This window comes from Melopsittacus undulatus (genome assembly GCF_012275295.1).
Source record: "Melopsittacus undulatus isolate bMelUnd1 chromosome W unlocalized genomic scaffold, bMelUnd1.mat.Z SUPER_W_unloc_2, whole genome shotgun sequence".
In the NCBI taxonomy this organism is placed as follows: domain Eukaryota; kingdom Metazoa; phylum Chordata; class Aves; order Psittaciformes; family Psittaculidae; genus Melopsittacus; species Melopsittacus undulatus.
In genome coordinates, this window is record NW_022993944.1 from 2,859,672 (window position 1) to 2,873,311 (window position 13,640).

General features: G+C 46.3%; 1 protein-coding gene across 3 annotated transcripts in view; it reads right to left on the reverse strand.

Annotated features, from left to right (window-relative positions):
* Nucleotides 1-5,296: 5,296 nt before the first annotated feature.
* Nucleotides 5,297-13,640, reverse strand: part of LOC117438226 (nuclear transport factor 2) — a 37,516-nt gene continuing 29,172 nt past the window's right edge. For all 3 annotated transcript variants that reach the window (XM_034073724.1, XM_034073725.1, XM_034073726.1), the window contains one exon: nucleotides 5,297-5,833. In XM_034073724.1, coding sequence (XP_033929615.1) covers nucleotides 5,720-5,833 — 114 coding nt within the window. In that variant the 3' untranslated portion in view covers nucleotides 5,297-5,719. The remainder of the gene's footprint in view (nucleotides 5,834-13,640) is intronic.

Consider the following 13,640-nt stretch of genomic DNA (forward strand, 5'->3'; position numbering starts at 1 on the left):
GCTCTTCTCCTCACCCAGCTACACTCCCCGAACATACCTCGGGGGCAGCAGCAGGGCCCCTCACCCTAGGAGGGATGGTTCCAGCAGAGGACGATGCAGGCGCCCTAAAGGGAGACAAGTCCTGCTCAGCACCAGAAACCCTGCTTGGGAGAGTCCTGCAGCCCCAAGACAAAGCAGCGCAGCAGCTCCCGCCAGGCCAGGCCAGGCCTGTCACCAGCGGCCTCCCCACCCCCCGGTGCTGGCCCCTCATCTCCCGGTTGGTCCAACTTGAGAATGTCCCACAGGTGCTGGGTCACATCCTCTACACAGATGCTGAAGAACGAAGAAATGGGACTCAACCCTACCCAACCCACTACCTGACCAGCCACCTCCCACACTATAGCTACTGAGCTGCACGTGCCACCATCTGTACTTCCGCCTCCAGCCCAAGCCCTGATTGGTGAAACGGAAACAGCCGCCGGGATAAAGGGCTCCTGGCATGGCATGAAAGGAGTTATCCCGAACCTGGTCCCTTCTCTCAGCAAAAGATGTGCCGAGATTGGACTTGGGTATGGTGGAGGAGTTGGTTGCTGTAGTGTTCAAGGGTCTACACTGATTCCCCCTTTTGAGGCATCTCAAATCAGACTGGTTTGTGTTGGAATGGACCTTAAAGTTGTGATAAACACATAAATGTATTGGCTTTTGTAAATCATAGGTGTGGTTATGTGGATATAACAATACGAGTTTACAGTAACAAAACCAAAGCTCGATAAAGACGCAAGATTAGACAGCAAGTTAAAAAAGGGTCAGAACTCTTCAGCAAAACAGAGTCACATAATAAGAGAATCTGTAAAGGTAAAGAGGGGGTGGGGCTTGATATAAGAAAAGCTAGTGCCTGGAAAATATAAAGTACTTTTTAGCTTAACTTAGGTTGTAGAAAGAGAACAATGTTTATGTTGTTAGCCTGTGGAATTTAGTGGCCCCACTAAATATGAGTTAATTGTTTCACACTGGTCTTCTGAAGTATCTTTAGCTTTAAAGAACAATGTTTGTATTGTAAATCTGTGGTGAGATAACAGGATTTAGTGGCCCCACTAAACATGAATGAGTTATTTCACACCATCCTTGTACTTATCAGTTAGTTTAGAGACAGTGCCTCCCAAACATCTGCTAGCTTGGGATACTCCTTGTCTGTCCCTCCTACAATAAATTTTGCAGGAAGGTCACACTGTTTTAAATCTTTGCCAGCTATCAGAAGAATTACAGATATGGCTGTTTTTAGCGAGTTGTGTGGATTACTGGGGCATCCAACTGTGCCAAAGGTGAAAAGTACACTGTGAGGAAGACTGCTTACTTCATCTTGAAGACCCTTACTCACATGAGGAAGACTGCTTACTTCATCCTCAAGACCCCTGCCCACAATCATCAGAGAGCAGCACGCAGATGCCAAAAGGAGGAGACTTATGATAATAAGTTCCTGGAGCTAGTTATAATATTCCTCGCCTATACATGGGAATTATGAATATGTATGTGACTAATGCAATAGTGAAAGTATATAAACCTGTACCAAATACTAATCACTTGCGCCTCTGGCTATGGTCATGCGCCCAGCACTGTTTGCTTTTGCTTTATTGACTTTGTAAGATATGAGTTCACTCCTCTAAAGGAGATAACAAGGTTTTATTGAGGGACAAAGTTCATCCAGTTCCAGCCCCTTGCCATGAGCAGGGACACCTTCCACTAGAGCAGGTTGCTCCAAGCTTTATCCAACCTGGCCTTGAACACTGCCAGGGACAGGGTAGCCACAGCTTCTCTGGGCACCCTGCCCCAGGATTTTACTACCCTTGCTGTACAAAATTTTTTCCTCACATCCAGCCTGAATCCCCCCTTAGTTTAAAGCCATCACCCCTCATCCTGTTGCAACAGACCCTGCTCAAAAGTCTCTCCCCATCTCTCTTATAGACCTCTTTTAAGAACTGAAAGGCCGCAATTAAATTTCCCTGGAGTCTTCTCCAGGCTGAACAAGCCCAACTCTCAGCCTATCCTCACAGGAGAGGTGCTCCATCCATCTGATTATTTTTGTGTCCCTCCTCTGGACCCTCTCCAATAGGTCCATGTCTTTTCTGTACTGAGGACTCCAGAGCTGGATGCAGACTCCAGGTAGGGTCTCACCAGAGCAGAGCAGAGGGTTGGAATCACCTCCCTTGATCTGCTGGACATGCTCCTCTGGCTGCAGCCCAGGATACAGTTGCTTTCTGGGCTGCAAGTGCACATTGCCCGCTCATGTCCAATCTTTCATCCACCAGTACCCCCAAGTCCTTCTCCACAGGGCTACTCTCAATCCCTCCACCCCCCAGCCTGTAATGATACCAGGGGTTGCCCCAACCCAAGTGCAGGACCCCGCACTTGGCGCCATTGAACCTGATGAGGTTTGCATGGGCCCACCTTTTGAGCCTGTCCAAGTCTCTGGATGGCATCCTGTCCCTTAGGCGTGTCAAATGCACCACTCAGCTTCATGTCATCTAGATAACAGATTTTCGTTTAGATTGGATATTAGGAAAAACTTTTTCACAGAGAGGGTGGTCAGGCATTGGAACAGGCTGCCCAGGGCAGTGGTGGAGTGCCTGGAAGTGTTCACACACGATGTAGATGAGGCCCTCAGTGACATGGGCTAGTGGTGGCCTTGGCAGTGCTGGGGAATGGTTGGACTTGATCTTAAAGGTCTTTTCCAATCTGTTTTATTCTATGATTTGCAAACTTGATGACGATGCACTCAATCCCACTATGTTGCTGATGAAGATATTAAACAGTACTGGTTCCAATATGGACCCCTGAGGGACGCCACTTGTCACTGGTGTCAATCCAGACACTGAGCCATTGATCATGACCCTCTGTATGTGACTATCTAGCCAGTTCCTCATCTACCAGTCCACCTATCAAATCCGTGTTTCTCCAGTTTAGAGGGGAGAACGTTGTGGGGGACTGTGACAAAAGCTTTACAGAAGTCCAGACAACATCTGTAGCCCTTCTTTTGTCAGGCAATCTCACCCATGGCCCTGGTGGTACTGCCAATATGAACTCCTGCTAGGCCCAGTACCATGGGGGACACGTAAAGCCTCACTCGTGAAGGCTCAGGTGGGCTGGTTATGAGGTTAGTGATCTCCTGGGGCCTCCCAGGACTCCTCCGCTTTGGCCGTGTCCCTTCACAGGCCAACTAGCTCCTGTAGGAGTCAAGAATATTAAGCAATACTGATTTAGAAACAGCAGTATTTGTCTCAGTAAGGATCCAAGAGTGACTGTGTGGAGAAAGGCAGGAGAAAGAACCCCTGAACAATCTACATGGCCAATTCCAGGGGATAACTGCTTTGAGCTTTTAATGGCCTCAAAGAATCTCATTTTAGATAGTTCTAAAACTAACACCTGCCCCATGTTTTCCCCTTGAAACTGACTTTTAAGCAAGCTCTCTCCTGGCTTCCTGAGCTCGTTATGTGGAGGAATAACCTGACCTTGCAGGGCAGACCCTTCTGTAGAGCAAGGTTCTTAGATTCTCACTCCTCTGCCAGGCTTTGTTTGGATCTGGAGCTCCAGCACAATGATCCTTGCTTAGCAGCAACCACACAAAATGTCTCTTTCTACTGAAAGAGCTAATTTCTTTGGGTGAAGACTTGAGCATAACTTTCATAGCATAGAAGCAGCAACAGAATAGTTCTGAATTTGAAATTGGGAACATGAGAATGTTGCAATAGTGAGCAGGAGGGTCCTAACATCAGCTTCCAAGAAAGTTCTATTTAAATTCAAAGGCCAAAGCAGGCATATTTGAGTCATGACTGGCTTGAGCATGCCCCATTCCAGGCTTTCCTCAAAAAAAGGGCAATGCCACGGTCATAAACTTCAAAAGCAAGTCCAGCAAAGCATGCTAATCCCTTTTAAACTGGGTCCTAACAGTCCAGAGAGGTCTGAAGGCAAAGTGACGGCAATTCTGCTCCTGTGCCACCTCATCTGCTGGACGGAACCTGGAGAAGGCTCCAGGGAGACCTTAGAGCAGCTCCCAGTGCCTAAAGGGGCTACAAGAAACCTGGAGAGGGGCTTTGGACAAGGACCTGTAGGGACAGGACCTGTAGGGACAGGACAAGGGGAATGGCTTTAACCTGCCAGAGGGGAGACTGAGATGAGCTCTTAGGCAGAAGCTCTTCCCTGTGAGGGCAGTGAGGCGCTGGCACAGGGTGTCCAGAGAAGCTGTGGCTGCCCCACCCCTGGCAGTGTTCAAGGCCAGAGGCCTTGGAGCAACTTGCTCTAGTGGAAGGTGTCCCTGCCTGTGGCAGGGGGTTGGAACTGGATGAGCTTTAAGGTCCCTTCAACCCAAACCAGTCTGGGATTAGTAAATCCCTTCAGTGGTGGAACACCACGACCTCCAGGGTGGAGGACTCATGACAGCCAACCAGGTCCTGGAAACCTGCACAGAAAAGGCTGTACTACCAACCAGTTCTATTGACAGCACAGGGATGCTTCAAAAATCTCCACAGAGCATGGATCTGGTCAGAGCTTCAGAGCTGGATACAAACTGCAGGAGGGCAGTGGTGATGTCCTGCCTGTGAAGAAAGTACAGCTGGCCTATTCTACTTCGAGGGGGCAGAAATAGTTAATAAAATGGATCCAGGTATTATCTCCCTGGTCCCTTGGGAACTGTAAAGAAAACACCAGGTACAATTGCTCTGGTCAGGCTTAAGCCTTGGGAATGGTAATGAGAACAATGAAGTGTCAAGATCCCTTAGCAAAACAAAGCAGGCAGTTTACAAGATAAAGCAGGATGTGCAACTCAGATAGACCAAACAATGTAAGTATTTGTAACCCTTAGCAGTTTTGCTGAATCAGGATGACAAGGAAGAAAGAGAGTGGAAAGTTACTGCTTAGCACTTAGTGGACTACAAAAGGGATGTCAGCAATAAAGCTCTTCAGATTTCACCATAACTGGAGTCTGTCTTTGATACACCACAATGACCATCATGAAGATTAACTACAGGCTGCTGTGACTGCTGTCATCCTTGGGTATTGAGGCATTTGTCCTGGTAAAATCTAGCAGCTGAGAACTAACTTAGTGTTAAAAACAAAGCTAAAAGTCTTGCTATAAAAGCTGCTGGGAAGGAGGAAGAAAGAAGTTGTATGGCCAAGGGCATATCAGAACTGCCTTCCTTGGTACAACTGTCAAGCGCTCTTCGGTCTGCGTCATTTGTAAGCATTTCTATACAAGGCAGACACAGGACATCCACAGTAAGTGCTATCACCTACTCCATATCCAAGTCATTAAAACAAATTAAACTGTTAGGAAAATTTCAAGGTTTTATTGTGTAGCAGTGAAACATCTGAACACATCAATATCTGGGATGTACAGGCTGCTGTTCTTTCATTTCTTTGGGTTATAGAGCATTGTGTCAGTACATAAACAACCACCTTTTGCATTATTACTTCTTTCCAAGGCATGCTGGTACAACACAAATTTCTCTTGTCAAATGCAGCTAAGTCTAACTTCCAAACATCATGCACAAAAAAGTCATCTATGACAATGTAAACTCAGCAGAAGGGCAGGTCACAGCTCTTGCTTTGCTCATACTCTGCAGCACTGCAGGTTTGTGTATGATATTTGGAATGTTCCATGAGTGTGAATAATACCAGTAAGAGGAGAGGAGTCAAAAAAAAACCAACCTAAAAAAAAAAAAAGCTGGGGTGCCTCAGGGTTGCCAGCTCAGCCAAAGTTGTGCAGTGCTAGCCTGAACATGTCATTGGTGCAAACCCAGGCATCGTTGATGTTCTTTAATAGAAATATCTGGTGGAATCCCATGATAGGATCTTCATCAGCCTGCAGAGAGAGAGGAAAAAAAAGTTCAAAAAGCTCTTTTATTGACAAATGTATTCCAAAACTCATAAGACAACTGAAAAGCTAACGTTCACAGTGATGTCACATGCTGTAAGATGCAGAGTACTGAGAAAGAAAATAATACAACCAGAAGTTATGCTCCAGAGCACTTTGCAGACAAACACAGAAGGCCTAAGGACACAAAAATAGTGCAATGACCTGAAGTTTGGGTTTTCTGGAAGACTCGGGGCCATGTCATTCCATCAGCTTCACCACACTGATAAGAGCATGCCTGCCTCGGTGCTGAATCGCACATCTGCTTTGGGCCTTGCCTGGGAACCAGGCATAAACCAGGGTGCTTCAAAATCAGATTTTAGCTACTGTGCTTTGGTGACAGAAGGGAGTTTCTGTGGAAGTCAGTATCAATATTGCCTCAATGACCTAGGCACTAATTGAGGCCTTTGAAAGCATTCCCAGAGCAGGTTCAGCTGGCCAGCAACACTGTACTTCCCCTCTCTGCTGTCAAGAACACCTCAAAGGGAGCAAAGTATCTGCTATAGCTGCAATGAGGTGTTCCAAACCCAGGGAAACTTTGCAGCAGAGCCTCAAAATTCCTGCCTTTGACAATCCACCTGCATGCACTAGCATAGGACCTGTGCTATATTTGTTATTTACTACAAAGGTAGAACATAATGGGTTCAAACTTAAAAGAGGGGAAGTTCAGGTTGGATATAAGGAAGAAATTCTTCACTGTGAGAAGTGGTGAGGCACTGGAATGGGTTGCCAAGGAAGTTGTGAATGCTCCATCCCTGGCAGTGTTCAAGGCCACGTTGTATGGAGTCTTGGGTGACATTATCTAGTGGAAGGTGTCCTGGTTTGAGCAGTAGCAGTCATTTTTCTCCTTCTTAGCAGCTGGTCCAGTGCTGTTTTTCTGACTTTCAGCCTGGGAACAACGCTGATAAAACCAATGCTTTTAGTTGTTGCTAAGTAATGTTTACTCTGACCAAGGGCTTTCTGAGTCTCCTGCTCTGCCAGGGAGGAAGAGAAAAAAGAAAGCAGCAGATACAGAACACCTGACCTGAACTAGCCAAAAGGGTATTTTATAACACAGAATGTCATGCCCAGTATATAAACTGGGGGCAAAAACCCAGAAGGACTAGATTGCTGCTTTGGTGGGGCTGGGTATTGTTGGACGGGTGGTAAACGGTTGTATTTTCTTCCCTTGTTATTTCCCTTATCATAATTATTTTTGGGGGTAGCAGTAGTGGGTTTGTGTTATACTTCAGCTACATTACTGTTCTCATCTCAATCCATGGGAGGATCATTCCATGAAAGCTGCAGCTTCAGTCTCTAGTGAGCAGCTTCCCAGATGGAGTGGAAGAGCTGATTTTACTCCAGCTCCTGTGATAAGGAAGGCTAATCCCTTTCTACAAGACGTATGTGGACATTCTTATTATAACGATTAGAGAGGCCCTGCCTCCAGTCAGGTGGCTGAGAGGGACAATTCGGTTTACTGGACTGTGTGGATCAGATGGCCTGGCACATCAGTCCCACAGAAGTATAAGGCTCTAGCAAATACTGCTGCACAGTGTACACTGATGACATCAAGCTGTCAAGGGATGGAACCCATCTATATTTCTGGAGTGACAGGAGGATCCCAAGAGTTGACTGTACTGAAGGCTGAAATCAGTCTGACTGGGAGGAAGTGGTAAAAGTACTATATTGTGACTGCTCCAGAGGCTCCATGCATCCCTGGCATAAACTACCTCGGAAGAGGGTACTTTGAAGACCCAAAAGGGTACCGATGGGCTTTTGGTATTGCTGCTTTGGAGACAGAGGAAATTGAGCAGCTGTCCATCTTGCCTGGTCTCTCAGAAGAACCTTCTGTTGTGGGGTTGCTGAAGGTTGAAGAACAAGTGCCAGTCATGACCACAAGAGTGCACCGGCAGCAATATCGCACCAACTGAGACTCCCTGATTCACATCCATAAGCTGTTCTGTAGACTGGAGAGCCAAGGAGTGGTCAGTAGAACCCACACACCCTTTAATAGCCCCATACGGACACTGCAAAAGTCTAAAGGAGTGTGGAGAATAACAGTAGACTATCATGGCCTGAATAAAGTCACACCACCCTTGAGAGCTGCTGTACTGAACATGTTAGAACTTCAGTATGAACTGGAGTCAAAGGCAGCCAAGTGGTATGCCACAACTGATATTTCCAATGCATTTTTCTCAATTCCTTTGGCAGCAGAGTGCAGGCCACAGTTCGCTTTTACTTGGAGGGGAGTCCAGTACACTTGGAACCGACTGCCCCAGGGGTGGAAACACAGCCTTACCATCTGCCATGGACTGATCCAGACTGCACTGGAACAGGGGCAAGCTCCAGAACACCTGCAATACCTTGATGACATTATCATGTGGGGTGATACAAAGAAAAAAGTCTTTGAGAAAGGGAGGAAAATAATCCAAATCCTGCTGAAAGCTGGTTTTGCCATAACATAAAGTAAGGTCAAGGGACCTACACAGGAGATTCAAAATTTGGAAAAAAACAGCAAAATGGACATCGCCAGATCCCCACAGATGTGATCAACAAGATAACAGCAATGTCTCCAGCAACTAATAAGAAAGTAACACAAGCTTTTGTAGGTGTTGTGTGTTCCTGGAGAATGCACATCCCAAATTACAGTTTGATCGTGAGCCCTCTCTATCATGTGACCCAGAAGAAGAGTGATTTTAAATGGGGTCCTGAGCAACAACAAGCCTTTGAGCAAATTAAACAAGAGGTAGTTCATGCAGTAGCCCTTGGACCAGTCTGGACAGGGCCAGATTTAAAAAATATACTCTACACCACAGCCAGAGAGAATGGTTCTACCTGGAGCCTCTGGCAAAAAGCTCCAGGGAAGACTCAAAATCGACCCCTCAGCTTTTGGAGTTGGGGACACAGAGGATCTGAGGCCAGCTATACCCCAAATGAAAAAGAGATACTGGCAGCCTATGAAGGGTTTTGACCTGCTTCAGAAGTGACTGGCACTGAAGCATAGGTTCTCCTGGCACCCTGGTTGCCTGTGCTGTGCTGGATGTTCAAAGGCAGGGTCTCCTCTACTCATCATATAACTGATGCTACATAGAATAAGCGGGTTGCACTAACTACACAACGAGCTCAAAGAAGAAATCCCAGTAGTCCAGGAATTCTAGAAGTCATCATGGACAAGCCAGAGATCAGGGGTTTTGGAATGTCACCAGAGGAGGAGGTGATGCATGCTGAAGAGACCCCACAATATAATACACTGTCGAAAGTGAGAAGCAGTCGGCCTTGTTTACTGATGGGTCCTGCAGTATTGTGGGAAAGTGTTGGAGATGGAAGGCAGCTGTATGGAGTCCCCTAAGACAAGTTGCAGAAAGTGCTGAGAGGGTGAATCAAGTAAGTTTGCAGAGATGAAAGCCATACAGCTGGTCTTGGATGTTGCTGAACTAGAAACGTGACCAGTACTTTATCTCTCTATTGACTCATGGATGGTGGCAAATGCCCTGTGAGGGTGGTCCCAGCAAGAGAAGCAGAGGAAGTGGTAATACAGAAGTAAACCCATCTGCCCAGGTGCAGAAACTGGTAGTGAGGGTACGCCACGTAAATGCTCATGTACCCAAGAGTCAGGCCACTGAGGAACACCAGAACAACCAACAAGTGGATCAAGCTGCTAAGACTGAAGTGGCTCCGATGGACTTAGATTGGCAACATAAAGGTGAATTATTTTTGGCCTGGTGGGCACGTGATACTTCAGGCCATCAGGGCAGAGATGCAACATACAGATGGGCTTGTGATTGAGGGGTGGACTTAACAACGGACACTATTGCCCAGGTTCTTCATGACTGTGAAAAGTGCTGCAATTAAGCAACCCAAGTGGTTAAAGTCTCTTTGGTATGGAGGACGATAGCTGAAGTACAATTATGGGGAGGCCTGGCACATTGACTATATCACACTCCCACAAACCCACCACGGCAAGTCTCATGTGCTTATCATATGGAAGCAACCAACTGATAGCTGGAAACATGCTGTGCCCCACACCACTGCCTGGAACATTATCCTGGGCCTTGAGAAACAAATCTTGTGGTGACATGGGACCCAAAAGAGAATTGAGTCAGACAATGGGGCTCATTTCTGGAACAACCTTATCGACACTTGGGCCAAAGAACATAGCACTGAGTGGGTATATCACATTCCCTATCAATGCACCAGCCTCCGGGAAAATCAAACAGTAGAATGGGCTGTTAAAATCTACACTGAGAGCAATGGGTGGTGGGACTTTCAAACATTGGGACACACATTTACCAAAAGCCACCTGGCTGGTTAACACCAACAGGGCTGGCGCAGACCAGTCAGAAGTTTTACATACTGCAGAGGGGGATAAAATTCCTTTGGTGCACATAAAGAGTTTGCTAGGGAAGACAGTCTGGCTATAAGGCATGTATACTGTCCTGGGTTCAGCAGTAGCAGTAATTTTTCTCCTTCTTAGTAGCTGGTGCAGTGCTGTGCTTTTGACTTTCAGCCTGGGAACAACGCTGATAACACCGATGGTTTTAGTTGCTGCTCAGTAATGTTTACTCTGACCAAGGACTTTCTGAGTTTCATGCTCTGCCAGGGAGGAGGAGAAGCCGGGAGGAAGCAGACACAGGACACCTGACCTAACCTAGCCAAAGAGGTATTCCATACCACAGTACGTCATGCCCAGTATAGAAACTGGGGGGCAATTACCCAGAAGGACTAGATCACTGCTCAGGTTGGGCTGGGTATCAGTTGGCAGGTGGTGAGTGGTTGTATTCTCTTCCCTTGTTATTTCCCTTATCATTATTATTATTGGAGGTAGCAGTTGTGGATTGTGTTATACCTTAGTTACTGGACTGGTCTTACCTCAACCCATGGGAGTTACATTCTTTCAGTTCTCCTTCCCCCTCCAGGATGGGGAAGAGGAAGGAAGGGCACAGGTGAGTGAGCAACTGTGTGGTTCTGAATTACTGGCTCAGCTTAAGCCATGACAGTTCTTTTTGGCACCCAACATGGGGATCGAAGGGTTGAGATATCAACAGATCTGACCAAGGTGTGCCTATTTATGGTAAGTATTCATTATTTCATATTAATAGCCACTTATCACAATACTGATTTATTGGCTCTCAAAGTTGTTGCTCTTGATCTCAGAGTTTCAGCATGTCATACACCTTACTTACAGCCGGTCTTTGCTGTTTTAGTGTTTAATCATCTGGGGGGCCCAGGACCAGGTTCTTGTTTCACTGTACTTGATGGTAATGACTTGTAATAAAATAGACTCATTGATCATGAAACCGGTCTGGCTTGCATTCTGAGTATGGTCATCTGTCCTAATTTGAGCAGTGCCAGTCATTTTTTCTCCTTCTTGTAGCTGGTGCAGTGCTGTGTTTTGACTTCTGGGCTGGGAACAGTTGCTTGATAGCAAGCATGTTTTGAGTTACTGCTCGGGTGTTTGGTTTGTTCAAGGCCTTTTTCTGAGCTCATGCTCTGCCAGGGAGGAGGGGACGCCAGGAGGAAGGAGAGACAGGACACCTGACCCAGGCTAGCCAAAGAGGTATTCCATACCATAGCACATCATACCCAGGATGTAACCGGGAGAGACCTGGAAGGGCTGGAGCTCTGGGGGGATGGAGGAGGTGCTCGGTCAGTGCTCGGTCGGGCAGGGTGGGGTGAGTTATGGGTCGGTGGCTGGTGAGGTGTTGTATTCTCTTCACTTGTTTGCTGTATCATTATTATTTGTAGTAGTAGTAACAGTAGTGATTTATGTTATGCCTTAGCTATTAAACTGTGCTTATCTCAATCCGTGGGGGCTACATTCTTTGGATTCTCCTTCCTAACTCTCCGGTAGTTGGGGGAGCAAGGGGGGGGAGTGAGTAACGAGCTGTGCAGACTTGGTTTAAACCACGACATCATCACCTCTATACATTGGGAGGTATATAATCAAAGTGTTTACCCATTAAATTTTTATTATTTTTTTTCCCCTCCTTGGAGGGATGGGGTTAACCTATAATTGAGACATTCCCTTACCTTCCCAGCCCCCCCACCAGACTATTTACAGCATCATTTGAGAGTTCTGAAAGTTCTGAATGGGCTTCGGGTACCCTTGAGACCTGCCTGTTGATTGTGATAGGGACCACCAAGTTGGGTCATATACAGAGTGTGTTTTACCCACAACCATTTTGTCTGATCTCAAAAGTTAAGCAGAGTCGGGTTTGGGTCTTGTCTAGGGTTAGACGATGATATAGGAGGACCAAGAGTTTCTCTCTGAGGCTGGACAGTCATGAGCGGCAGGGTGTGTGGGATAGTATAGGCAAGTATGTAGGCCAGTGGGCCCCTCCAGTGCTTTGGAACTTCACCAAACTTACCCAGAATGACTAGATCACTGCTTGGGTCTGGCTGGGTACTGATTACAACTGCTTAGCACCTGCCATTCTCTTCTCTTGTTATTTCCCTTATTATTATTATTATTGGTGGTAGCAGCAGTGTTTTTGTGTTATACCTTTAGTTACTGGACTGTTATCTCAACCCATGTGAGCTATATTCTTTCAATTCTCCTCTCCTTCCCTGGGGGGGGGGGGGGGGGAGTGAGTGAGCGAGTGGCTGTGTTGTTCTGAGTTACCAGCTGGGTTTAAACCATGCCAGATGATAATAATAATAATCCACCCTGTTCTTCCCAAATACACAGATGCACTAACATTCTATCCCTGCGTTACTCTGGATAATTTCAAGAAGCTTAAGTTATTCAGAGAATAAAACCAGCACAGTAAGAAATACTACTTCAAGCTATGGTATTTATGGAAAGCTCCTAGATTGCATCTACAACCCTAATGACAATACTAATGGATGAGAAAACACCAAAGCTCTACAGAATCTTTCAGAACTTAATATCTTGGCACAGGATTCAACACAATCATTGTTGCAAGTGGTCATCTCCTTGATGATTTTGCAATAACCTTAAAAACATGACTGTGCGAAACCAGGTGCAGATGTGAATGGCCTAAGATATTGAGTCAAGATGTCTTGGACTCATCAGTGAGTTTTGTGCATAGCCAAGACTATGACAGATGACCTCAGAATGTCTGATTTCATGCCTGCCCTGCAATTCAATGCTTTCGATGGTTGGGTATGGCTGTCTTTCCTCAACAGTGTGTGCAGGTAGGATTGAGCAACAAGAAAGCTGGAATCCAACTTGCAGCTAGGAAGCAGGAGCAACTGTTGTGAGAGCCAAAGCTATCTATGTTAGGCTTAGAAATGGATGCAACACACTGGGAACTGCTCTTCTCAACTGCCCAGCCCAAAATAATTAAGAGGCATAGCAGATTCAGACTTTCATCCTTTGTTTACTTAGTTAACAGTTCAGTCAGTACAAGTTTGAATATTTTGATACCAGAGGTGTGTCGTGGTTTAAACCCAGCCACACAGCTCGTTCACTCATTCCCCCCCTTTCTCCCCCAACTCCCAGAAAGTTGGGGAGGAGAATCAAGAAAACGTAGCTCCCACGGGTTGAGATAAGAATAGTTTAATAACTAAGGTATAACACAAATCACTACTGCTACTACCAATAATAATAATAATGATAAAGGAAATAACAAGTGAAGAGAATAAAACACCTCACCACCCACCGACCGATAACTCACCCCACCCTGCCCGACCGAGCACGGACCAATACCTCCTCCAACGTCCCCCCAGAGCTCCAGCCCTTCCAGGTAACTCTCCATTACATTCTGGGCATGACATGCTGTGGTACAGAATACCTCTTTGGCTAGTTTGT